General features: G+C 46.0%; 1 protein-coding gene across 1 annotated transcript; it reads left to right on the plus strand.

Moving 5' to 3' along the window:
* The first annotated feature begins 470 nt into the window (after window positions 1-470).
* KCNMB4 (potassium calcium-activated channel subfamily M regulatory beta subunit 4) lies at window positions 471-27,931 on the plus strand. Its single transcript, XM_083400104.1, has 3 exons — window positions 471-2,031; window positions 17,859-17,986; window positions 27,284-27,931. Exons 1-3 carry the CDS (start codon window positions 1,696-1,698, stop codon window positions 27,450-27,452), a joined length of 633 nt encoding a protein of 210 aa, XP_083256230.1. The 5' UTR covers window positions 471-1,695; the 3' UTR covers window positions 27,453-27,931.
* Window positions 27,932-27,976: the final 45 nt, after the last annotated feature.

Raw genomic sequence — 27,976 nt, forward strand, 5'->3', positions numbered from 1 at the left:
TTTGGTTGTTTTATCCCATGGCTGTTGCTGCTCTGTAGCCCTAAAGCATAGCTGTCAACTTTCAGATTTGAAAATAAGGGACCAGCAGCCTCACCTGTCCCGGGGGACAGTCTACGGGATATCTAACAATCCGGGATAGCAGTGGGAAGCAGCGGGAAACGACGCTGGAATAAGGGAATTTCCCGCAAAAAAGGGAAGGTTGACAGCTATGCCCTACAGCCCAGGGCGTGGATAGGGGACGTTCTCGAGAGAGATACTATCCATTGCTCAGGGGAGAAAAAACGAGGTTTCCCCGTCGCTGCCCAGGTGGACTGTGCAGTTTGAGCTAATCTTGCCCCGGGATTTGCCATTTGAACGATCGGAAGAAGAGCGCGGAATATGCACGGGGCACCGCCCAGCTGCCCTGTAAGGCAAACCCTTATTCCAAGAGATGGCGACACTTTGAAATAATAGTAATGCTAAAGTTTTCTTGCCAGGAAATCACCACCATCATATTTTATAACGGGCACTCCTTTATTTCAAATCATTCCAGTGCACATGTAAAGCATCGGCTCCGGTTTGGAAACTTTTACGCGGGCGCAAGAGAGTAATCGGGATGCGCATGTGGTTTCCGTCGATGCTGTTGCTGCTGCGAGCTTGATGGTTGGCCAGCTGGGCCGGCCGGGCGTGGAGGGCACGGAGGGTGGGTGGGGGAGGAGAACGAGAAATTACTGAATGAGATTTCTCGGTCTCTTCCAGGAGATTAAAGCGGCTAAAACCCCTTCATAAAAAAAAAGGAGAGAGGAGCAAGCCGGCCTGGAGGGGGCGGCGAGCGCCTGCTGCGAGCCACGTGCTCGCTCCCGTTCCAGCGCGACTCCCGCGCGTCCCTCCCCGCCCTCCACGCTTGGAGGCGCTTGAATGAGCTGCACGTGGCGCTGCCCCCATTCAAGACTTGCCTCCCTGCGGACGCCCTTAATCGGGGCGAGTAATCAAGCTCCACTTCCGGGATTTAAAACAAGAGATAATCCTGGGCCGAGCTGTCCCTGTCCGCTTTCACTGGAGATGTGGGAGCGGGGGGTGGGGCGGGGGAGGGAAAAGGAGGTGGAGAAGGTGGTGCCGCCTGCCTGGGTCCCTCTCTCCGATTGTCAATGGCGAGCCCCCCTCCCCGCCCTACACCCCCCCCCTGGAGCGGCTGGGGGGGGGAGGAGGAGGGAGGGAAGAGATTGAGCAAGGGCAGCGCGGCGGCTCGGGCTCCCTCCTCCGCCGTAAGGCGCTTACCTCGTGGCAGATGTCGCCAGGCTCCCCGCCAGCTCGGATCCAGTCGGTGGGAGGCGAGCCGCGAGCCGCCAGACTCCGGGGAAGCCCCCTGTCCTCGGGAGTAGGGAAGCGCAGCGCAAGGCGCCCGGGTCTTTTTCCCGCCTTGCAAGGCCTGTTTGGCGCGCCGCGAGGGGAGCCTCCCTGCCTGCTCGCCGGCCCCAGGCGCCTCCCCCTGGGCTGGAGCCCGGCCAGGGCTAGTCCCGCAGCTGGGATCGAACGGGCGGCGGCGGCGGGACGGAGCGGGTCTTGCGGGGCTTCCCCGCTTTGGACGGGAAGGAGCCAGAAGCAAAACCCGAACCCCTCGCCGATTCTGCTGCTTTTCCTCTTCCCGCCCCTCTCCTCCTCCTGCTCCTCCGCCCGCCTTTCCGTTTGGTTCGCTCGCCGCCTCCCGCGATCCCGATGGCGAAGATCCGGGTGTCTTACGAGTACACCGAAGCCGAGGACAAGAGCATCCGGCTGGGCTTGTTCCTCATCGCCACGGGCATCGTGTCTCTTTTCATCCTGGGCTTCTGCTGGCTCAACCCGGCCCTGCAGGACCTGCAGGGCAAAGCGGCCAACTGCACGGTGGTGTCGGTGCAGCAGGTCGGCGAGCTCTTCGAGTGCACTTTCACGTGCGGCGCCGACTGCAAGGGCACCGCGCTCTACCCCTGCCTCCAGATCTACGTTAACAACTCCGAGTCCGACGCCCGGGCGCTGCTGCACCAGGACGAGCACGAGCTGCTCGCCAACCCCAAGGTAAGCCCGGAGGAGGCGCAGCCCCGGAACCCTCCTCGCCAAGCGCTCCTCGCCCGCGGGAGCGCCCTCTGGGCATGTGCAGAGGGCAACCCGCTGAAACCTTGGGACCTCGGAGGAAAGGTTGGGGAGGGGGGCGAACAGGAGTGATTTGAACTGGGGCGCGTTGGGGGTTTGAGAAAGGAAGCCCGTTACTCGCCTGCCCGATCCGCCAGGGGATCCGCAGAAAGGTCCGCAGGCGGGATTGGTGCCCTCGTCCTGGAGTTGGGCGAGTGTAAGCAGGGGCAGCCTGTTGCGCCTCCGTGCGTCCCCAGGTGTCTCCACTGGACTCTGCGGGCAACGATCGACTCTCGGACCAAGAAAGAGGGTCAGGAGGCTCCGGGGATGTTCCGGGACTCGAGACAGCTGGCAACTCTTGCGGCTTCGTCAGTGCCAGAGGAGCTTGCCACGGATCTGTCCAACTGGCCGGGGACCCGAGTCCAGAGCCCCGTAGCCCAGAACATCCTGTCCGTTCCATAGAATGCAAGACTTCCTGCCCATTGGGCCGCCCACGCTCTAGAAGTCTCCCGCTCCAATAGGAAGCCGGGGCTCCGGTTCTTTTCAGAGTAGCCAGAGGCGCAGCGAGCGCAGCTTTGGAAAGTTTGCGCCGACGATATTTTGCGCTGGTGGGGATGTCTTTCCCCACTGCGCCTCCTCCCCCCTTTCCTGATTGGGATCTCTGCTGGAGCAGGTTGTATAACAGGGTTCCTGAGAGCGTGCAGAGCGCTTTTACTTACAGAACTGTTTTGCCTTCTCATTACACCTCACGGTAAGGAAGGTTGTCCAATACTGGCATGTTATAGTGGTTAGAGTGCAAGAGAGGCTCTGCCTCAAATCCCTATTGTGTGGCAAAGCTCGCTGGGTGACCTTGGGACACCTGTTCTTTCTTCCCGCATAGCCTCCCTCACAGGGTTGTTGTTGTGGGGATAAATTTCAAGGAGAGGGTACATTCACCACCCTGGGCTTCTTAGGGTTTAAACCACAAGTGATGTTAAACACGCTCATTGGCATTGCTTGTATCTTTTTAAAACTGTAAATAGCTGCAGGGGTGGAGTGTGTGTGTGATCAGACCTGGGACACATGAGCCTGCAGATTTGAATCCTCCTTGGTCCTGATACAAATTGTCCCCCCACCTGGAGCTTCTATTTGCCACAGGAGGAATATTACTACTGCTACTTAAAACCTTGTGAAGTAAGGTGTTGGTGTTCCTATTTCACAGACCGGAAAACTGGGTGAAGTAAATTGCCCACTGTTCTCTTTGTATAGTGTGAATGTTCAAATTTCCCCCCATAAATCATTTCTGTTCTTGTTCTTTCACCTCTTCCTGGCAGTGGATGTGCCTGCTAAGGGTTTGGCATTAAAGTAGCCCTGGTTTTGGAGGGGAATCTGGGCAGAACCTGATTTAAAAGGAAAGGAGATTTCTAATTAATTTCAGGGAAGGAGCCAAAAATTGATTGATCGTTGCCTAAGGCACTGGAATCTATTAGAAGTAGTGGAGGCAACCGTGACAGGCTTGGGCCATGTCCACTGAGATACAGATATCTCACTTAAATGTATTTGTATCTGCCCCCCCACCCCCCAGTTGCAATAAAGGTATTAAGCTGCAAACAGAAAGCCCCCAGTTCAAATTTCATCTCTGCCCCGAGCTCCCTAGGTAAATCATTGGGGAACCACTTCCCATCTGAAATATGAGAGATGTTTATACAGATTTACCTTGCAGGGTTTGGTGTGTAGATCACCTGCTTTACTCCCCCCCCCCCATTTTTTAATCACACACTACACAGAGGTAAGCCAAGGTTTGGCTCTTAGTGTGTTGTTTGAACCCGGGCTTGCAGTTAAACTCTCTCCTTACTAACCACAAGCTCTAGCCAAGAACAAATCCTAACTACAATCCCATGCCTGGATGACACGCTAAGCCAAACCTTGGCTTGGCTGGTGTGCTGCACTGAGTTAAAAGGACCAGGGAGGAGCAAAATGGGTGTGATTTCCTCATGGGGAGCCTGCGCATTTGCACTGACCTACGGTTTGGCTTCAGTCTATGTGCAAACATGGGCAGCGTACGTGAAGCACCTTGAGCTCTTGAATATCCTAATATTGGGTGGTGCTACTATTGCAATTTTTTTTGTTGCACTTTTATCCACTTACAGTTCAAGTAGGTAGGTTCACTTGGACTCTTTGAGCCACTGCATCCAGCTGCAAACTCCCAGCTGCTTGAACGTATACCCAAAAGGCAGATGCAACCTGTAGCAGTGGCCTGACAAAGTTTCCTATATGAGGCATATGTTTCCACCTCACATTTTCTGGGGGTACACTTACAGTTGTTCTCATCAGGCCTGTAAACCCAGTGTGCAGGTTGTGGGGGGTGGGAGATTAACAAGTTTTATTTTAAAAAACACACAGCAATGTGGCTCTGTTTTGTAAGAGACGAAGAACATCCTGCAATTTATGTGCGCTAATGAAATCCAGATAATGCCTTGAGATTCTTACTTGCACCATCTTTTTCTTTAGTAGTGGCAATTTAAAAGTGTGACTGGTTTCTTTCTTTTCCTCGGGTGGCGAAAGCTCTCTGTCCATTATTCATTGTAAAAGTTGTAGATGGCAAATGAATTGCTCTTGCTTTTTTAAAAAAAGTATGGTGGCTAAAGCAATAAAAAGGTGGGTGGCAGAATCATGGCTACTCCTGAGGCAACCTCTAAAATAAATGGATAGCTATCTCCTCCTGTATCCACCTAGAGCATCAGATTAAATGGGCTATTGGTTTTGAAGGTTCATGCTACAGTAAGCCTGTTAGATGGGCAATGAAGGTGTGTCCACATTCCTAGTACTTCTGCTCTTATAAGCTAACTCTGGCTAGTCGTCTTCACCTCTGATCTGATTTGCCTCTAATAATTCTCAAAATGCAGGATCAGGTCCACTGGTAGGGCATGCGGCATGCACATCACCTGTCCTACAACACCATGCTCACTGGTTCCTGCTCACTGCCTGCTCAAACAATGGCTATAATGCAGCAATGGTAGCACCAGTATGCATCAGCTGAGTGGGCAATCTGTGCACATGTGCAATGTCTGCTGGAAGTGCGTGACCTCCTTCCTTGGTCAGGGGCCTTTCCCAACAGTGTTATCTGTGATGCGTTGGGAGAAGGCGATTAGGCAAGATGGCCGGCCAAGTGTTTTGTTCTGCTCCCCAGGAAAAGATCACTGAACAAGGCAGGTTGAGTTCTTTCAGCACCAAGGAGAGCTCTTAGTGAGCAACTTTCTCCATTGAAGGCTGGAGGTGAATTGTGACCTTCTGAGTGTCTGCTGCCAATTCCACCTCTTCTGTGCGCTGCTGTTTTTGTTGAAGAACTGCAGTTCTTGAAAGGCCAGCCCTCTGACCCGAAGACTGATGCTTCTCCTTTGCTGCATGGGCTCTCACCTGGTGCACTTTCTGGGAGGCAGTCTGTTCCTTGGGCCCCGAGAAGTGCCTACAAGGGTCCTGGCTCTGCTTCTATAGTGCTGTGGGATCTGGTTCGGCAGGTGCCTGTCTGCCAGCCTCGTGTTCAGAGCTAGGAACCTGGTCCAGCTCCTCAACTGGTGGCGCTATAGCTTCTGACTCAGTGGCTTGGTCACTGCTGGTCTCTAGGGTCATGACACCAACTCATGCCAGCAACAAGCAAACATTGCCGCTGCCAAGTCACCAGCTTAGGAGGATAGAAAGGGCCAAGGATGCTCAAGAGAAATGGCTCCAGGGGCAGGAGCATGTTACTTGTCCCAGTATCTGCTTCCTGAGGTAGCTACCTCACTCTGCTTAAAGGTAGGACCCAGATATGATGTAGAATAAGAAACATATTGTTCCTTGGGGTAGTTGAGCTATAAGTAAAAAAACACCGAAGTCTTGACTGGATTTGTCATCCTCCCTTTTGTTTTCTCTTGTTCTTTAGCTTTGACCTTGGTTCCTGCCTGCATCTACCATCATCCCCTCCCTTTCCTCTCCTCCTTCTTGCCCTCGTTTACTTACATCATTGCTGCGCTCCCTTGTGGCACAGACATATTTTAAGCAGGTTCAGAAAATGAAAAAAACACCTATTGTGCTTAGGAACATCAGAAGCTGCCTCATTCCAAGTCAAACCATTGTTCCATCTGACTTATTGTCTATACTGGTGGGAGCGACCTGCCAGCGTTGGAGAATGAGCAGGGAAAGGTGTGGTGTGAGAATCTAGAAGAAAGATGCTAGTCATCTCGTGACTAGTAGCTCATGGCTTCGTCTTATTGTTTGGGTGGCTCTGGAAGAGCCGCTTAGAATGGCTGTTATCCTGCGACAACCATGTTTCACATGCATCCTCAAAGTGATACAAAGAAGGTGCCCCGTTGTCATTTAAAAAGATGCTGTGAAGTTTTGGGTGGGTTCTTTTGTCCCTTATAATTGGCTCAAATCTGAAAGTTCCTTATTTAAATGCTGGGAAGAGTGTATTGTGATTGATTCTGGTGTCTTACAGCACCAGGCTGTTCATAAGCGTGATGTTCTGAATGAAAAGAAACTGCTGAGCAGAATCAAGTTTGGATATAAACGGCTGTTAGGACTTTTGAGCATAAAAAGTCAAAAACTTTACAGTGGTACCTCTGGTTACATACGCTTCAGGTTACAGACTCCGCTAACCCAGAAATAGTACCTCGGGTTAAGAACTTTGCTTCAGGATGGGAACAGAAATTGCGCAGCAGTGGCGCGGTGGCAGCGGGAGGCCCCATTAGCTAAGGTGGTACTTCAGGTTAAGAACAGTTTTGGGTTATGAACGGACCTCCAGAATAAATTAAGTTCTTAACCTGAGGTACCACTGTACAGTGCAGGGCAGAGGAGGAAAATGAAAACCAACTATTCAGTGGTCCAGCAAAGCTTAGCTGTGGTTACAGGGCTGGACTTACCATGAAGCTGGGCAGAAGTTTCTAGAGAGACTGCCAACTCACTTCCTTCCCCCAGTCGAGGTATCTGATTGGATACTTTGAGAAGCAGTTTTCTGGAATAGATGGATCTTTAGTTTGACCCAGCACGGCTATTCTTATGTTGCTTGTATGTCACTTTTTAAAAGTGAGCTCCGCTTTTTAAGCGGGGTTACCACTCTGCCTTTTTAACTTCAGGTGCAAATGGGTCTAAGATCAGCAGCAAGTTGATAGAATGGGCCAAGCTGAGGGGTGCTGGCTGTCTTGAGGCTGAGGGCTGGGGAGTTGCTGAACATTGCTCAGCATGTGCTCTTGCCAACACACACCTGAGGGGAAGCCTAGTGAACTGAAATGGGCAAAGAGATGAGAAGAAAGGGGAGAAAATGAATTCAATAAATAAACTGCGGAAATAAGAGAGAGAGTGAAAAACAATGGTCATTAACTGGAACTGGAGGCATCTCCAAGTAGAACAGGAAGCACAATCGAGGCTTAGTTTCCTCAATATCTGTTGTTTGTATAGCTCCTTGCTTTGATGCTTCAGACTTTATGTTCAAGACTCATGAAACGGGGTAAAGGGGACCTGCAACTAGCTGAGCATGTCATTGCCCATGAGTTGGTGTTTCTTGTATCGGGAGAGGGTGAATTCAGAGCTAGTGGATTCTGAGAGAATAAACTGCTTGTAAAACTTTAGTCTACTGGTAAACTCTAGTCAAGCTACTCTGTCTCTAACTTCCCTTGCCTCACAGAGGCCTCACATTTACCAGCAGGCTTTGAAGATGTATTTGTCTATTGGCAGAGCTCGGCCTTTCTTGTTTTTATAGCATGGAACATTTCAGATCATCACACCTTAGAGGAGCATATGTAGGTTTTCAGCCCATGGGCCACAACATGCCAAGGACCACATGCCAGTGGTTAAGTGGGGCCGGGGGCAGAAGTTGGTGGAGCAATGCATGTAAATGTTACCTTTTTGCAGTAGGGTATCTTCTACCCACACACTCACCCACCCCTCTCTATCCAGGCAAGCAAAAGGCCTTATTTCAGGGTGTTCAGGGACACATTCCAGACCAGTGTTCGAAACTAGGCAGGCGCCAGGCTCATTTTGCTACTGGCACAGGTCCAATTGTGACCGCATGGAGATTTCTGGGTGACAGGTTGATGACCGCAGTTTAAAAAACCACTGCCTTAGTCCATAGTAAATACCACTTCCATTTCCCCTGTGTGGATTTCTCCTTCTTGCATACTGGGACAAGTGAGTTGCTGTAAGAGCAAGCTACAGTCAAGCAATGTGGTTGAGATCAGAGAATTATACAGCTGCAGTGTTGGAACTGATCCCAAGGGCCCTCTAGTCGAACCCTCTGACTAATAGACATTATGTTGTGGTGACCGTAACCTAAGTTTAAGGTGCCATTTGGCACCTTACTTATATATCTCAGTTTCTAACACTGTCAGATGGGTAAAAGCACTCGGAGAACAGTGAGGAACAGTGAGGGCTGGGGCTTGGGGCAGATTCTGATGACCAGATAGAGAGGCCTGGCAGGACATGTTCAGCCCCCAGGCTTGAAGTTTCCCATCATGTACAGTGGTACCTCAGGTTACATGCGCTTCAGGTTACAGACTCCGCTAACCCAGAAATATTACCTCGGATTAAGAACTTTGCTTCAGGATGAGAACAGAAATCGTGCTCTGGCGGTGTGGTGGCAGCAGCAGGCCCCATTAGCTAAAGTGGTGCTTCAGGTTAAGAACAGTTTCAGGTTAAGAACGGACCTCCGGAACGAATTAAGTACTTAACCTGAGGTACCACTGTATGTATTTTCATCAGCCTGCCATGCTTCTGTAGAATTCTCATTCCATTGCTTGCTCGAGGATAGCTGATCTTCATTTTACATGTTGTTATTGTCTGGATTCTAGTAGAGCTGTTTTACTCCTCTGTTTCTCACTCTGTTCAGATGCCTTGTACCCTTCAAAGCCGTTGCCGCTGTGTTTTTGTTTTGTTTGTTGCTAATGAGGGTGGAGGTAGAGAATAAGAAGCATCTTCTTGGTTGAGGGGGGGAAATAAAGAAGCCACAATGTGGATGCAACAGAGGTTGCGTCCTTTGGTTGCATGGCAACCAGATTTTGCTTCTTTCCCAACTGGATATGCAAGATGAAGAAGGCAAGTGGGAAATCAAAGGAGAGGGGGAAATGGAGCAGCAAGACTGGAGGGGCAGAATTGGCAAGAGTGTAGTGAAGGGGAGGGATTTTAGGTCAAACCACGTCCAACAATGGAGGTATAAAATAGCCTCAGAGTTGGTAGTCATTATCATCCATGAACAAGCTTTCCCCCCAATTTTTTCCCTTGAGTTCTCAGTTCATGGGCACTCACCTGCAAAAGCATCGAGTTTCTAACAACAATACAAGATTTGGGAAGCAAGTGACCCATAGATATCCCATCCAGTCTCCCCACCTCATTCTGCTTGGAATACAAAAAAACCAAACAAACATGGACAAGCTATTATTTTAATTAACTGAACATTACTAAAATGTCTATTTGTGCTACAATGAGAATTAATGCCTTTAAACAAGACACCATAATATTTACTTTGGAAATAGACACCATTTCTTGGTGGAAGGTGCCTTCTGAGCATTGCTATTAATTCAAATGTGCGTGCCTTTCTGGCTGCCTGCTGTTTAGAATGGATAAAGCACTAACTCTGATTGCTTTGTGAAGTATTAGGTTTTCAGGATGGCTTCTATGATAGCTCACGGTGATCCAGGAACAGAAAAGAAAGCAATTAAAGTAGATTTTTTTCCAATTTACTTGCTTTACTACAGGTGAAAGGAGTCAATGTTGCCTATTCCCACTCTAGTTGCAGGCAGAAGACACACCCACCCTTTTTAAAGGAGGCTCAAATCTGCACCGCAATGTGCACATCACCATCCAAATTAGCCATGCCTACATCTGTATATAAATCTCCTTTCCAGGATCAAGAAAAATGTACAACGGGTGCTTGGGTTGCGAACCTGATCCGTGCGGGATGCACGTTCGCAACCTGTGTTCTGCGCATGTGCGGGTTGCGATTCGGTGCTTCTGTGCATGTGCAAAGCACAATTTAGCTCTTCTGCGCATGCGCGACCCGTTCCACATAACCCGTTCCGGTGCTTCCGGGTTTCGGCGGTCCATAACCCGAAAAAACGCAACCTGAAGTGGCTGTAACCCAAGGTATGACTGTATTCAGAATTTAAGGAGCAATTAAGTACATACTGCCTTATGATTAACAACTTACCTGGTAGCCATTGGTGATCAGGAATCCCATGCAGGTGAGTGAGCAAGGTGGAGGGAGCAAGATGGATCTTTCCACCCAGTCCACTTGGTTTCCAGGCTAGCCGTGAGGAAGGAAAGCCCCTTTCTTCATGACAAGCATGGAAACTGGACAGGTTGGTGGAAGTGGAACGGATTGCTCTGTTTCTCCTCTGCAAGTCTACTTGCTAGAAGACTACTTGGTTTGCATTTCCATGCTGGCTGCAGCAGAGGGAGGCTTTGTAAGCTAGTAACTTTTGTGGGCTTATTTACAAGGCTGAGTAACTTGTTACCATTGATGGGATCCAGAAGGCTGCATGTGGCATTGCCCCCCTTTGCCCATGTCAACATCCTTCTTAACAATCCTTCTTAAATTGTGGTGTGCAGAACTCCAGGTGGGATATCAGAACAGAAAAGGTTTGTTTCCTCCATTGCCACTTGCCTTATCCCTTCTCTGTTAGCCTCCAGTATCCCCACTCAGCACAAATGGGAAGCCTACAGGTTCCTGGTGGGCAGTAGATGAATTATTTGACATGGGTTGCTCATATTCTCCTTTTGGGTTATTGAAGACATGTGACATAGTATTTTACTTATTTACCATAGTATTTTACTTATTTACAAAATAAAAATAAATAAATACATTTGCTTACCTGTCTTCCTTTTTGTGCATTGAACTTGAGCCACAACTCGCCAGGCTTTGTCTCAGAATCTGCTTTCGTTGCTAGGGCTAATGTACATACAGATAAAAGGTAAAGGACTCTTGGATAGTTGAGTCCAGTCAAAGGCGACTCTGGGGTTGCGGCGCTCATCTCGTTTTCAGGCCGAGGGAGCCGACGTTTGTCTACAGACAGCTTTCCGGGTCATGTGACCGGCATAACTAAACCGCTTCTGGTGCAATGGAACACCACGACAGAAACCAAAGCGCACGGAAACACTGTTGACCTTCCTGCCGCAGTGGTACCTATTTATCTACTTGCACTGGCGTGCTTTCGAACTGCTAGGTTGGTAGGAACTTGGACAGAGCAACGGGAGTTCACTCTGTCGCAGGGATTCAAACTGCTGACCTTCTGATTGGCAAGCCCAAGAGGTTCAGTGGTTTAGACCAGAGCGCCACCCACATCTCGCCATAATGTACATATATCAGTCATTATATAGAGAGTGTTTCCTTCACTACTGGTCCCATCGCACCTGAGGTTGTGGATATGGACTTTGAAGTCTGAGTATATCTGCAGAGGTTTTTTTAAAGAAATAAGTGCTACCTAAAACAGCTCTGAAAAGGATTCAGAACAGAATAGGCTAACCTGTGAGGACACAAGAGACCCTTCTCATCGACTGCTTATTCATGTTGTGCTCTAGGGGGACTCGTTGGGAGTATACAGTCAAATTTGGGAGTGCACGACTTTGAACATCTTCCCCAGACCTGAAATGGCAATTTTATTAGTGTGCTGTCTTTCAGGCTCTTCCGGTCTGTTCTATGGCCACAGTAGCTTTTAATTAACTCACAGGGGTGTTGTGAGGGTTACTTATTGTTTGTACCGAAACTCCTGAAGAGTTGCTTTTTGGTGCTTAATCATCAAGCAACAAAATGTTAAGCTAAAGGAAGAAATTGAGAATAACTATGCAACCAAGATTAAAACTTTACTGAAGTTATTTATGTGTGTGTCTATTAGCTATGAGAGGCAGGAGGAATTTGGGGTGGAGTTGCGGGGAGAGAGAGAGAGAAGCAGGAGTTCAAAGAAGGAACACAGTAAAATATTGTATAATTGAGGGATATAAAAGGTGGTTGATCACCTGGAAAGTGAAAGCTAGGGACCTTCTTGTCATCCTGGTTTATGAACCCATTTCAACTTTGTTTGTCCCTAGACACAGCTGCATGCTTTTCTGCCGGAGATATTCCAATTTTCCCAATTTCTTTTTCATTCCATTTCGTTTTTAACTGTCTCATGCCTTTCTATATTATTGTACCCAAGGCAGTTTATAACCCATGGAAATGTCAAAATATACAACCCCAAAATACATTGCCATTCTGTAACAATTCAGAATACGACTGAATAGGAACAATTAAGGAAATTCAAGGATTTGTTTTGCTTATAATATTACAAAATGATTGTCAACAAAATATCAGTGAATGATAAATAAAAAAAAATCACCCCAAATAATACAATAAATTAAATTAAAAGCAGCCATGACAGTATCAGCAGAAATATAACATACACAGACTGGCCTTGTCTGTTTTGTTAGCTGCGTGAGGCATTGGGAAGCTCCAAGACCTCCAGTATTAGTTGTAAAATATATATATATCAAAAAAATTGGCTGACCTCTAGAGAGAACCTGTCTCTGTTGTGTTTTGTGTGCTGTGCTTCAGCTTGTTCCAAATCTAACGAAAGGAGTACTGAGCAGGGTTGCCTCTCTCAGTAAATCAAGATGACTCTTGATCTCAGTGTCGTGGGTTCAAGCCCCAAGTTGAGCAAAAGATTCCTGCATTGCAGGCAGTTGGACTAGATGACCCTCGTGGTCCCTTCCAACTCTGCAGTGCTGTGATTCTGACATCTTTCATTGCTGTTGTTACTTTTAGTGCAGCTGTCCTATGATTACACACTCACTTCTATACTTAGGGCTGCTCTGGCGTTTACAGCTTATGAAAACATTGCAGGGTATTAGGGGTTTAAGCCCCTAGCTGCATAGAACAGTTCAAGTATTTTTGTTTTTTTTAACAATCCTGAAAACCTTTTGAACCATTGTCCTTTTGATGATCTGTAGAGTTTCATTCTTTTATGCTGCAGGTGTTTAAGCACCTTGAGATAACCTGATTTTTATCTGCTTAGCAATCCCGCCTTGATGTTGCACATCAAAACGAAGGAATGCAAAGGTTCCAAATTATACTAATAAGGACATATGTCAGCGTTAAAAGTTGTAAGAGACAGCCTAAGGGCAGAGGAATCCACTGTCTCTTTAAGAACATTGTTCATAGTTAAGTAAGAAATATATAAAAGGCACCCAGTCACAACTGGGTCCCACGATTCCCATTTAACATGAGCCCCCTTGGGTTAAGGCCCAGATATAGGGCAGGTGTGGGGGAACCTTGGCCCTCCAGATGTTGCTGGCCAATGGCTATGGTTGCTAGGGTTGAGGGCAGTTGTTAGTTCAGCAACATCAGAAAGGCCAGGTCTTCCCATACCAGTGTCAGTAGTTGTGTGAGTTGATCCTGAAATGTACAGAATATTATCAAAGAGGCTCAGAAATGGACTGCAATAATTTTGTGTGTTGCTACATGAAGGGTGGTTGTGAATAGCCAAGAGTGAGTATGTCGTATGTATGAACTTGAAAATATCTTTTTAGCATGGACTACTGGATGTTTCTAATACGCTTGTAGAAATGTTCGCCCTTTTGGTTTGCGGTGTTTTTGATTAATTGGATGAGACTAAGTACATAATAGAGGGTATATTTGTTTAGGTAAGTAAATTCTTCGGGCATAATTTTAACTAAACAAACACTGGAAGAATTGCATAGAGGAGATACATTTTGATTATTTTACATATCCCTAAAAAAAACACCCAGCCATATCCAAAAGTCCTCATACATTGCATAATCAATCTCTTTTGAACTGGGTAGTAACATATGCGGGCTGGTAAGTCAACAGAGACTTTAAAATAACTGTTTAGTGGGATAACAATAGTGAGTTCCTACGGGTATTTTTCAAAACTTTAAAAGCATAAAAGGTATCAGGATGAATCCCTGTAAATCATGCATTTCCTGAACAAGAGTGTATACCAGCTAGTGGCTGCAAGAATCAAACCATATTGATTTGTAACAAAATAAGACCAATCTTTGGTCGGTTCAGCCCCGCACTCCACACCTTTTGTATGAGGGTTGAGGTGATTTGGTAAACACTATTTCTTTGGATTTCAAAAAAAGCTTTTGACGTAGTTGTGGCGTTTGCCCTCGTAGGTGTGTGACGTCATACTGGGCTCATAAGGAAAGGATTAACTAATTGTAAAATGACTAACCAATAGGAACCCAAGGGGAGGAGTTAGAGTTGTTAAGAAGTCAGTCTGGAGAAGAGAGACAGAGAGGATAAGTCTGCGGGTTGGGCTAGTCTGATGTGAGAGAGGGAGAGAATCTTTTAAGAGGAGTCAGTCAAACAGTTGAGATAATCAGTCAGAAGGTATTAGGAAGGTGTAGGCCGGTAAAGAAACTAAAGTTAAGAAACTGACAAGAATATTATCTGAGAAACCATAAACTTGTTAATACTAATAAAATAAACTTGTTTATTTGGTTCAATTTTAACAACTGTCTGGACTCAGTGTTTTACCCGAGAGTAACGGGTTGGTGGCAGCGGAGAAGCGAGCACAGTGGTGGCACAAGGATCAATAGACTGTTAAACGTCCAGGGACCCAGTGTGATTGCCACAAAAGTGTCTTGCCAAATCCCTCACCAGAGAGCCAGTGTGGTGTAGTGGTTAAGAGCGGTAGTCTCGTAATCTGGGGAACTGGGTTCGCGTCTCCGCTCCTCCACATGCAGCTGCTGGGTGACCTTGGGCCAGTCACACTTCTTTGAAGTCTCTCAGCCCCACTCACCTCACAGAGTGTTTGTTGTGGGGGAGGAAGGGAAAGGAGAATGCTAGCCGCTTTGAGACTCCTTAAAGGGAGTGAAAGGCGGGATCTCAAATCCAAACTCTTCTTCTCTTCTTCTCACCAATAATTTCTGAGGTCATTCTCACCCCAGATAATGTATGTCAAGTTAAATAGTGCCAGTTCTAATACATATCCTTGGGGATCTCAGTGCTTACTTCTCTCTGTTGTGAAAACTGACAGTTCAATGTCTCTGCACTTCCTGTTGTTTAATCACTTGTCTGCAAGAGATCTATTTAAATCATTTATATCCTCCTTCTAGTAAAATAAAATCCAGGATGGCCTATAAAAGTGAACAATCAGGATAAGATGCACACTTTTGTTTTGGAATGATGTGATTCTGCTTGATCGGTACTTCTGCTGTATATCTGATATGCCAATTTCGGGCCAGCTTGAGTAGATCTCTCCATTAAAACAAAAATCCAAATCCTGTTGATGTCTTCCAGGGAATTGTTGCAGAACTTGTGTCCTCTAACGTCTACAACTACTAATTACACATAATCAACACACCTCGGCTGGTTTGAGGGTCAGGGCAAAGTGGCTAAGAAAGTTCTGGCTAAGGCAGTTAAGGATTCTCGTGAGAATTCATCAGAGGAACCCATGGAAAAATGGATGAAATATAGATTAAAATACAAGATTCGCCTATCTTGTCTGGCTTATTTACCACCATAAACAACATGGGGCAAATGCCCTCTGGATGGAAAAGAGGTATCACTTTCCCGATATATAAGGAAGGTGATCATTCCTATCAGCTAGCTAGCTTGTTAGGCATACATGCACATTATTTGATCATTCACCACTTCATTTGTCATTGTTTGACCGTTGAGGACTTGCAGACTCCATTGAAGAGTGTTTCCTTTGAGGCTGACACTGGGATTGGGTGATACGAAAGCTCACTCCGTGCTCTTAGATCTGTGGCAACACATTTGCACACGGAAGTCAAGTGATGAACATGCGTCTGTGAATTAGCATCGTGTTTCCCTGGACGTGCCATTGATGATGTAGTCTATGTCGTGCAACCAGATACGTTGTAATTATCCAAAGAAAAAAACTACAGTACAATGAATAAGTTAATTGTTGGTGCATCCCCCCCATGTTAAAAGATGACTCTCCTGCCCCCGTCCTGCTTTACTTCTCAGTAGGGTCCACTGCCATCTGCTAAACCAATAGCTATGGGGAGGGGCAGAATGTGTACTTTAGTCTCATGAGTACTTCCTACACAACAAAACCAAATTAGCTGCCATTTGAAATCTTCCCCAAACACTTCTTGGAGCTGTAAAAATATTTTCCCCCAGTTTCTATAGTATCACAGTCTGATTTAGATTCATAATACCCAGTAAGTCTATTCCTGCACTAGCAGGTGCCACAAATGCAAAGGAACAAAGCTCTCTCCCCCAAGAGTGTGGCTGCTGGATCCATAACAGTTGTCATCTTGGAGGAAATCAGAATACCTTGATGCAGCCCTCAACTTGTTTTGGTTCTTAAAGGATTAGGCCAGGTAAGGTGGAGTAAAGCCTAAAATATAACTGTATCTATCTGTAGTTATAACTATATATATATTCTGTTGGCTTAAAACAACCTCAGCCCATCTGCTTTGTGGATCTTGTTTTGAAGAGAAATTAATTAAATTACATCATTGTGGCTTTCCTCTGGTTCCTTAAGTAGCAGTCTATATTTTTAATCCATGCCGAAGACTGACAGCTTAAGAGACTTGGGACAAGAGTAACTGTGTTTGAACCTTATGCCTTTCTTGCCACTGATTTCCTTAACAAAGACCCAGTTCAGGATCTGTCTGTGTCTCTGGCAAGCTGCAGGTTGCTTGTTAGAGCCCGGGGGCGAGGGAAGGATGTGGGTGAGGGATGAGGGCCATAGATCATCATCATCAGAGCTTGTGATCTGCTTGAAGGAGGTTGCAATTTCAATTGCCACCACCTGCAGCTAATAAGTATATGTGGTTTCTAGCTGGGAAAGGCATCTGTCTGAGGCCATGGAATGTCAAACTAGACATGGTAGGCTAGATGGATTTGGTCTAAGGGTCTTCAGGTGAACTTGAGTGCCTGCGGTGGGAATCTGTGCCCATGTTGATGAATATTCATTCCTTTGAAACACTTTGTTGGTACTCTACGTATAAAGATGGAGAACACCAAGCAGTAGGCCTGGAGAACAGGTGGAGTTCTAACCAGCTGCCTGCTTGGAAAAGAGTATGACATTGAGATTGGTTTATTATGTTTGTGCTCAGAAACTTCAGTCTCACTCTCCCTGGGATCCACCTCTACATGGACAGATCTCTGAATTCTGTTTTTGAAGTGTAGCCCGTGCTACCCATAATTCACTTAGTTATTATTTCTGGTGCTCTGGAAGAGGCAGCAGCAGCCGCCAAGATATCCTTAATATTTATGGTTAGCAATGAACTAAACACCATCCTCATGATAAACCGAGCTGGGTGGGAGCTTTAATCTCCTTGCACTTCATTGCACCTTAATCTTTTTTGCTTGTCTCTGAATCGAGTAATACCTCCATGCCTGTTGTGTGCCAGTGGCTGACTTCATCGCATTGCTCACTAAATTATAACATTGCATAAGGATTTTGTGCACGCATATATCTGTATTTTCTTTTATTTCCAGTTTCAAAGTCATAGATTTTTATTAGAGATAAAACAGCAAGTAATCCTCTGTTTTCTAAACGTGCAGAATGACAGATTTATTCTGTTATGCATGCATTCCTTTTATGTAACTTGTCTAAAATTAGAGGTTAGACCCACCCACTTTGAGTTAGACCATTGAGCATTCAGTAACAATTGTTAAACAGCAACAGTATTCAGTTAAACCTCCTGCTTGTCTTTTTGCCCAGTCCTGAAACATATGCTTTCGTTTTAATTATAAAAACTGTTGAGGGATGTCCAAAGAGAATTGAAGTCTTTACTTGTTGCAAGCGAAAATGATGCCATCTTAATGACATTTATTTCAACAGTGTTCATATATCCCTCCCTGCAAAAGAGAAAACCAGAAGAACACTGAAAATGTAAAGCTCTGGCAGGTTTACTGGGAAGATGAAGTTGGCTCTCAGCCTTTCACGTGCTACTTTAATCAACACCTCAGGTGAGTATCTTGGCTCATCTGCTGTCAGGGTCCAGGGTTGGATCTAGACGCATCAAAGACGTGTTTCCGTTAAATGCGTTGCAAACTTTGTATGAGAAATCGGGTGAGCGAAAACGGAACTCCACAGCGCCATCTGGTGTCACAAGTGTTAGAATGCATAAACAACGCATATAAAGCATTATTTCTTTGCCCATGTAGCGGAGTCCCAGCAGGGCTCTGGCAGTTTTGGGGCAGGAGGTGGACCAAGGAGAGGGGTTGGGTGCCACACGCGAGGCAGGAGCCAAGGCGAAGGGAATCAGGGTCTGAGCAGTCAGAGATCGGGGCTTAGGACCTGCTGGAAGCGGGGGAAGAGGAAGAATGCATACGCGCTGTTTTTGCATTCAGGTGAGGGGCAGGCTGGTCAACTACCCTAGAACCAGGAGGGGCTTGAAGACGGAAGCACAGCAGCGACTTCTATGCAGCAGAAGTCTCAGCTTGTGTGCACAAACCCGTCAGGTGGGGGTATATAAGCCGGGGGAGGAGGAGGCATGGTCCCAATGTTGCTTCAACTGCTCTGCCAGGCAAGGCACACACCTGGAAAAGTTAATGCCAGCTATGTCAACTCCAGAAGTCTGTGTATCTGGTGCACCTGAGGAGCTGCTGCAAGTGTGTTCTCTCTCTCTCCCCCCCCAATTTAACTATCAGCCATTTGCTTTCTTCAGCTGGGTTGCGCAAGACACCTGCTAGTTTATATACATCTCAACAGTGCTCGGGTCTGACTGGAAAAGAAATTCCAGGGTTCAAGCTAAGATATAACTGTACAGTGGTACCTCAGGTTACAGAGGCTTCAGGTTACAGACTCTCCTAACCCAGAAATAGTACCTTGGGTTAAGAACTTTGCTTCAGGATGCGAACAGAAATCGCACGGCCGTGGCGCGAGGCCCCATTAGCTAAAGTGGTATCTCAGGTTAAGAACAGCTTCAGGTTAAGAATGGACCTCCAGAACAAATTAAGTTCTTAACCTGAGGTACCACTGTATAGCAAATTTGACACCCTGTTTGGGCATTCAGTTTACTTGTGCGTAAGGACCGGAAGCTGTATGCCAGCTCCCTTGGCCAATAAAGTGAGATGAGCACCGCAACCCCAGAGTCGTCCGCGACTGGACCTAATGGTCAGGGGTCCCTTTACCTTTAAGGAACAGGAGCATGTCGTTTTCACCCAGGGTGAATCTACACGCAGGGGGAAAAAACCCTGTTATTTATAACCAAAGTCTGAAAAATTAAATCGTTATAACAAAAGTTTTTTTAAGAACTTATGTAAAAATGCTAAAGAAAGGTTTTGTGGTCTCTGGTGCCACGCTTGTCTCTGGTTTATAATGCATTCATTCAAATCGCTGGTTTGTTTGTTTTTTTACTAATGTAGCTGAGTTCCCTGTTTATAGACTTCTGTAAGTCTGAGGCCAGAGATCTGATGTGGCAGCTTCTTCTGCTCATGGAGTTCCTCCGGCGGTTTAGAAAACCCTGGAAAAATCAGGTTCTTCATGAGGCGGCTCCCCTCTTCCAACCTCTCATACTCAAGGAGGGCTGTAAATGGTGCGAAATGTGATGTGCTAAAGGGGGTGGGGCTTAGCAACAAGTCTCTGCTGCCTTTTGTGTACTCTCTTACACAGGGGTAAACTGAATGCCCAAATAGGGCCACAGTCTTGCTGGTCACTAATTAATAAACGTTTGAAGTTAGAATTATTATTATTATTTTGTAGTACAGGCCCTACTATTCAGTTAAAAATTTACAAGCTGGCTTCCAGTATTTTATTTTTAATTCTTACTTTATTTAAGGTAGTTACAGAACACTTAATTCCAATAGCTTCTAAGCAGCAAACATAAAAATTGTAGAAAGCACACGCTTTTCAACTGTAAAAGCAGAAATCTTCCTTAAAATGCCTGCTGAAAAAGAAAGATCTTTGACAGGCACTTGAGGTTCAAACAGGAAGGGGGACCCATCTAATCATAGCCTGGAGGGAGATCATGGTATCCATTGCTTCTGGTGGATATGATGATGATGATGATAAATGTCATTCCAAGAAGGCTTCCTATAGTCTTTCCTGTCCAGCACAATCCAACAACTGGCATGGATGTGCAATGTCAGTCCAGGACCTAAGGATGCATGCAACTCCTGATTGTCGCCTACAAAGCATTCCCAGGAAATCTTTTTTAAGGAATTGTTATCTAATGTGGCACCGGTTGAGTTCTGCTGGTGCAATGGGACTTCTTCTCTTCTCATGTGCCCCCTAGACGCTGTTCTGGAGGGTTCCCCCAACCCCCCAGAGGTGATTTTGAGAGCATGTGAGGGGACTGGAGGCCCAGGAGAGGAACAATAAGCTTCCTGGTGTGCACAGAAGTCTGTTGTACCAGAGGAGATGCAGTGTTGGATATGGTCCAAACACTATCCTGAGTAAAATGGGTTCTATATATGTAGACTGCAATAAGAAAAGGGAATCGTATGCATGCTGCATAAGAAAAAAAAGCCCCTCCTATTTCATCTTGACCCAAAACAAACTGAGATTGTGATATTCTGCAATTGGTGCTTTAATTTGCTTGGGATTTTTTGTCCGTTGGATCTCCTCCAAGTTGGATCCCTCCTATGGGATATAAACAGATAAATATTATAAATTCCATTTTGTGTGGGAGAAGGGCTTTTTGTCCATTTGAATAGCAGCCCATTTTCTGTAGGCTGGATTTGATGGGCTGGCTTTGCAGCCATTCATCCCATCACTAAAAGACAGCCTACATGCAGTTTTCCTGTCCTACGCTCCTTTGCAACATTACATGGTGACCTTGAGGGCTGCTCTTTGTTAATATTGGAGCTGTCTTCCTTTCCTTCTATTTCTAACTTGGCATTCCCTAGTTAGGAAGCAAGTTAGGTAACCAGTCCAATGAGGCTGAAGTGAGACACAGGGTTAAAGCTGGTCTCTTTTATATCTCATGAACAGCACCTTGAATTGGCCTGGAAACCAGTGCAGACACTGAAGAACAGCAGTAACTAGCGTGAATTGAATTGAATTTATTTGGCAGCCGAAGCTTCCAAACCTTCATCAAGCAGCCCCATGCCCACTTCATTACAGTAGTATATTGCCACAATTACATAAATAAATAGGAGCTGAATTTTGAGCATGACTTGAAAAGTTGGGAGTCAGTTTATCAGCAGTTGGTGGAAAGTTATTCTGCTTAGTAACTACAGTCATATCCATTCGGTTCAACAGCAACAGAAGCCTGTAAACCAGAACTTAATTGGGAAGGCTAAACACCCTTTGTTGTTGTTGTTGTTTAGTTGTTCAGTCGTGTCCGACTCTTTGTGACCCCATGGACCAGAGGATGCCAGGCACTCCTGTCTTCCACTGCCTCCCGCAGTTTGGTCAGACTCATGTTGGTAGCTTCAAGAACACCAACCATCTCGTCCTCTGGCGTCCCCTTCTCCTTGTGCCCTCCATCTTTCCCAACATCAGGGTCTTTTCCAGGGAGTCTTCTCTTCTCATGAGGTGGCCAAAGTATTGGAGCCTCAGCTTCAGGATCTGCCCTGTGAGCACTCAGGGCTGGTTTCCTTCAGAATGGATAGGTTTGATCTTCTTGCAGTCCTTCATGGATCACTGCCTTGCCGTGGCGAAGGGGCTTGAATAACTCAGAGAAGCTATGAGCTATGCCCTGCAGAGCCACCCAAGATGGAGAGGTCATAGTGGAGAGTTTTGACTAAACGTGATCCACCTGGAGCAGGAACTGGCAAGCCACTCCAGTATCCCTGCCAAGAAAACTCCATGGACAAAGCACCCTTGAAAGCCATCATTCCTAGGTCAGAAGAACTGCTGGACACCAGGATTTCTGCCTTTGTAATTTAGCTTCAGTGTCATTCTGTTTCCGTTTCGATACCCAGTACAGCACACTGCTTCTTTGGCAGTGTTTATCAGTCCACTTCCCCAAGAGGGGGGCAAAAAATGAGCATCAAGAGCCCTTTCAGATGTTGCTCATCTCTAAAGACCAGGAGCAGAGAGGGGAACAATGCTGAAAGAGAATGCCAACAATAAGCAGCACCTGTTAGGTTGTGCTGACTCACTGCACCAGCCTTAATTACTTTCACCATCAGCAAAGCTGTAATTGATTGCATGGCACTCCAGGTTTGTTTTCTCTCGAAATGTTTGTATTTTATTTTAATGAACTTAAATTTTATTGGCAAACGCATTGGCAAAGCTCGGGCGTTTTAGCATTTTGCCTCCAGCCATGTTTCCCTTTAGTGATCATGCTGGAGCTTGTAAAAAGAAGGGAGAAGGAAGTTCATCACTGAAAATGCATTAGCAGCAGTCCAGTGGACACCCTTACAGAGCCATTCGGTGTAACTGATGTCCTTTCTTGCTAGAGACAGAAATGGGGCTTGGAAGGTTTGACTTGTAGGCAGGGCCAGGCTAGGCATGCAGTTTAACAGATGGAAAACAACATTGCAAAGATTGATGGGGGAAAGCCTCCTTTATCGTTGTGTTTTCTATTTTGTTGAGAGCTGAGGACTCTCAGCCTGAGGGCCAAATAATAATAATAATAATAATAATAATAATAATAATAATAATAATAATTATTCCCCAGCCACTGTGGGCGGCTTTCAACAAAAGATTAAAAATACATTAAAACATCAGTCATTAAAAACTTCCCTAAACAGGGCTGCCTTCAGATGTCTTCTAAATGTCAGATAGTTTTTTATTTCTTTGTCATCTAATGGGAGGGCGTTCCACAGGGTGGGCGCCACCTCCGAGAAGGCCCTCTGCCTGGTTCCCTGTAACCTCACTTCTCACAGTGAGGGAACTGCCAGAAGGCCCTTGGAGCTGGACCTCAGTGTCCGGGTTGAACGATGGGGGTGGAGATGCTCCTTCAGGTATACTCGGCCAAGGCTGTTTAGGGCTTTAAAGGTCAGCACCAACACTTTGAATTGTGCTCGGAAATGTACTGGGAGCCAATGTAGGTATTTCAAGACCGGTGTTATGTGATCTTGGCGGCCACTCCTAGTCACCAGTCTAGCTGAGCATTCCCTCCTGAGGGCCATCTGCCACTGGTGGGTGGGGCCAGAGGCAAAAGTGGGCAGAGCAATGAATGTTAATTTCACCTCTGTACAGACATCTATTCCTCTCCATCATTCTTCCAGCCAATCCAGAGTCATGGGCAGAGTTAAAGGATACAATCCAGCTAGGCAAAAACACCTAAGGAGGGCATGAAGGAGGGCCAGAGGTGGTGTGTGAAAAATCCTGATGGCCGGAGGCCTGGAGGGTTACATTCACCCCCAGTCCTGAGGTTCCCCACCCGTGAGTTAGACTTTATAATATAGAGTACAGATAGAGAATTTCTAGTCCTCCAACTTTTGCTGAACACCAGCACCCATCATCTGTGACCACTGGGCAGGGCTGATGGACTCCAGCAACACCTGTCAGGGTGTCACAGGCTCACACACACCCCGCCTTGATTTGGGGTTTACAAAGCCATTTAACTTGTCCCTGGTTACCTGGCTACTAGCATTTTTTTAACCTTTTTATGGGGAGGGGGGATTCCCAAAATTTCACTAATAAGGAAATCTGTTTACCGAGTGCTGCAAGGCAGATATTTAAACCAGTAATGTTACATCGCTGTTTTAAATTTTACATGTAACATCCTGCATGTGCAAAACCCGTGTTAGATGTCCCGGCTTGTACTCTCAGCTTTACCATCATTGATAATGTCAGATTGCACAGCAAAATACAATTTTTGGACCACTGTCAAAAGCCACAGGTGCACAAGCTTTGAGCGATGATGCCTCCTGGAGCAGTAGGACAACTGTGTGGGCTAGCTTAAGACCACAAGAGTTAATGCGCTGGATCAAACCCAAGACCTGCCCAGGCCACATCTGCACCATACATTTAAAGCACTGTGACACTACTTTATGCAATCATGGCTTCTCCTAAAGAATTGTGGGAGCTGTAGTTTATTAAGGTGCTGAGAGTTGCTAGAAGATCCCTATTCCTGGGGCTTTTTTTCAGCCAGAACTCACCAGATCTCAGTTCCAGCAGCATCTCTTAGGTGGGCGCCATTGCCATTCTTAGAGAACAAGGAAGGTGTTCATGGTGAGTTCCGGCACCTTTTTCTCTAGAAAAATAGCACTGCCTATTCCCCTCACAGAGCTACAGTTCCCAGAGTGGCTTAATAGTCATGAACTCTGAAGCTTGTAGCTCTGTTAGGAGAACAGGGACCTCTCAGGCCCCTTAATAAACTACAGCTCCATTAATTCTTTGGGAGAAGCTGTGAATATTCAAAGCTGGTATCATAGCACTTTAAAAGTATGGTGTGAATGCGGCCGCAGTGCAGCCACCTGTTCCTAATCATTGTGGACCAGATACCTATGGGAAGCCCATAAGCAAGACATGAGGAAAGAGTGCTCTCCTCAGCAACTCCTCAGCAATGGGTGTTAGAGGCAAACAGCTTCTGAGGCTGAAGGTAGTTCAAACACAGACATCATGCCTAGTAGCCATTAGTAGACTTAACCACCACAAATTCATCTAATCCTCTTTAAATGCCACCTGAATTGTTGACCATCTTGGAGCAAATTTCATTGTTTTAACCATGTGCTGTGTGAATAAGTACTTCACTTTGTCCCGAATCTTCCAACAGTCTGCTTTCTTGGATGACCTTACCTTCTAGTATCACAAGAGATGGAGGAGTCTCTCCACTCCACACATGGCTCTGTATATTTCTCTGATCCCACACTCACCTTTTTTCCTAAACCCAAACAGCCCCAATTGCTGTAACTTTGCTGTGTTACTGCAATTGGCCGGGAAGTGGTGTGGGTCTCACTGTACTCCCTACTAAGCATCTCGGTTGAAGAGTGAGATTATGTTTGCTCAAGGAAAGTTGTTTGCCAGGTGTTGACTTTGCCTATCCCTCCCCCCCCCCCACTTTTTAATACTGCAAGCAATTAGCATGGCAGTTTGGGGGCTGTGCATATATCCTCACCTATTGTGCTGAAATAAGTTTATTGTTTATTTTCCATTGTGACTTGGCAGCTGTACCCTTTATCCTATGCCAGGAGAAAGTGCTATACACAAATATTTGATTAGGGTTCAGTAAAGGAAAGCATGTAATAGACCGATGACTATCTGAGGATCACTAGTTTGCACCCTGGGGGTCATCCATCTTGGAACAATTACTTGCTGGCGGAGGACTTACTGTTACGAGACTGTTCTGCTTTAGAGCATCTGCTAGGCTTTGCTTTGTCCTCGTAGTTTGATCTCTCTTCTTTGGAGTGGCAACCAAATCCAGATTGAAACCGGGACCCCATGCTGAAAAGATCATGCTGTGCAAGACAATCTGTCTTTGAATGCATTTCATTTATGTAACAGAATTAAGGAAGCGAGTGGAGTCTTACAGGGGTGGGGCAGGCTAAAAGAAGAGGGCCAGTGAGCTGCAATCAACAGAGATCTGCAAAGCTGCATGAGGATGTTGATGACTCGGAAAGGCACTCTGGCCCAGAATTCTAGGAGTGCAAGACTGCCCATGAGGTTCCTCTCAGAGAAGTTTCCCTGTTCACGGGAAACATCCCCATTGCCTGAATGGTCCAGGTGTTCATGGAACTGTTGCTTTCAGGGAAGTGAATGGATAAACCTTTACAGATGTGGGTGCTTCACCTGCGCATCAGAGCACCCACACTCCCAATAAATTATGTGCTAATGTTGTTGTTGTTTAGTCGTTTAGTCATGTATGATTAAATGGACCCCATGGACCAGAGCACACCAGGCACTCCTGTCTTCTTGTTGTTGTTGTTTAGTCGTTCAGTCGTGTCCGACTCTTCGTGACCCCATGGACCAGAGCACGCCAGGCACTCCTGTCTTCCACTGCCTCCCGCAGTTTGGTCAAACTCATGCTGGTAGCTTTGAGAACACTATCTTACATTCCAGGTTCCTATGCAATAGTTTTCTTTACAGCATTGGACTTTCCTTTCGCTTCCATGCATATCCGCAACTGAGCTTCCTTTCGGCTTTGGCCCAGCCGCTTCATCAGCTCTGAATCTACTTGTACTTGTCCTCCGCTCTTCCTCAGTAGCATGTTGGACACCTTCCGACCTGAGGGGCTCATCTTCCAGCGTCATAACTTTTATATGCCTGTTGTCTTTGTCCATGGAGTTTTCTTGGCAGGGATACTGGAGTGGCTTGCCGGTTCCTCCTCCAGGTGGATCACGTTTGGTCAAAACTCTCCACTATGACCTGTCCATCTTGGCATAGTTCATAGCTTCTCTGAGTTATTCAAGCCCCTTCGCCACGGCAAGGCAGTGATCCATGAAGGGGATGTGCTAATGTAGATATCTGCAAATGTAGTATATGTCATATAAACCGATTGGTGATGCCGTCTAAATATTACCCCATGGGAGCTCCAACTCACCTGCTTCATTGCATTTATGGGAAAGAGACAAAATACACTGCGTTTTGGGGGACAGGCAGTGCCCCTGGAAGGCTAGTGGGGTCAGTCTGCTGGAGGCTTGCAAAACGTTCTGTCTGGAAGCTCTCTAAGTGTTCACAGGAACACAAGTCAGATTCCGTTGTTGTGTTCTTTTCCAAAGCACTTTTTTACAACCTAGGGATACAAATCAATAAGGTGTCCTACCCTAGGGAAACCCATTAACCATCACTATTGGCTGGGCATGAGGAGCTGGCCTCACTGTGGGTTTGTGTTGCCACCTTTGGTTCACTCAGCAAGCTGGCTGCTAGTCTTTTTTCAATCTCCCAGTCATTTGAGGCGGAGGCTTAGACACATAAATCAGATGGCATAATCCAAGATTTGAGATAATAATTGTTGTCCATGTATTCTGTATCTCACAGTTTTTTCCACTTGCATAGTTAACTATTATTGGCTTAATTTAAAGATGTTTGGATATATTTTTGAAAAATAAAATATTTTTGTATATCCGAACACCTATGCACTTATTGAAAATGTTACGCAGTCTGAAGTTGTTGTGTAATGTTTCTCTGAGTCATTTTCAAATGTGGAAAACTCTAGAATTTCTCTTTCCAGTTAATATTTGCCATGCACCATGGTGGTAATTTGTAGAACTTTTTGTAGTTCCTTTTCTTTTTATTGTTTGACTTTTATTTACAGGGTGGAATCCCACTAATTGGATGGTCCTGCAGGTTGAAGCACTGGAGATAATGTTTACCAATTTCCACTGCAGGCCTCACCCCTTTAAAAATCTACTCTGGGTGTCTTGGTTTTTCTGCCCTGCTTTCCTCGCTTCCTTCCCCCTGTAATTCTGCCTTTCCTATTGCAGACCGGACGACGTACTGTTACGACGCACACACGACGAGTCGGTTCTTTTGCACTGCTTCCTTTGGCCGGTGGTGACGTTCCTGGTTGGGGTCCTCATTGTGGTCCTCACCATATGTGCAAAGAGCTTGGCTGTCAAAGCAGAAGCGATAAAGAAAAGGAAGCACTCCTAAGTGGTTCACTTTCCTTGGACGAAAGCGGAGGGGATTTTGTAGGAGGAGTGCCAGCAGTGCCAAATGCAATTGACAGGCACTCCCGTGGCGCTTCCCAGCGATGCCCGTTCCCAGTGTATTGCCAGCTGTTGGTCTTGCTGATGCCTGAAGATTACTCTTAGGTTGACCACGCTGTGAATTGTTAGCTAGCTGCTTCTGCCACTAAAGAAAGCAAAATGTGTCTATTCCAAAAAAAAATAATGATCCTAAGCTGCACCAAACTGGCTGTACTGCATTTTATGAAATCTGAACGATGGCTCTTCACTCCAGGTCTTTTGATGGACTGAAGGACAGTTTCTTGGGGGGAGGATCCCCCAAAGTGTGGTTGACTTCATCTTAGCAAAATGATCTTTCTTACCATTATTATTTAGTATTGAATATTTATTATTTCCTTTCTCATAGACTGTATTTCTGAAATATTAAAAAGTGGTTGGTTTTTATTAGTCTGTGTTTTTATTTTTTGAGTGGGTTTACCTTCCAAATCA

This window comes from Podarcis tiliguerta (assembly GCF_965153285.1).
Source record: "Podarcis tiliguerta genome assembly, chromosome: 10".
Classification (NCBI taxonomy): Eukaryota; Metazoa; Chordata; class Lepidosauria; order Squamata; family Lacertidae; genus Podarcis; species Podarcis tiliguerta.

Coding starts and splice junctions, on each gene's coding strand:
- KCNMB4 (XM_083400104.1), top strand. CDS start 1,696: ATGGCGAAGATCCGGGTGTCTTACGAGTACACCGAAGCCGAGGACAAG. Junction 2,032..17,858: donor AGCTGCTCGCCAACCCCAAG/GTAAGCCCGGAG, acceptor TTATTTCAACAG/TGTTCATATATCCCTCCCTG. Junction 17,987..27,283: donor TACTTTAATCAACACCTCAG/GTGAGTATCTTG, acceptor TTCCTATTGCAG/ACCGGACGACGTACTGTTAC.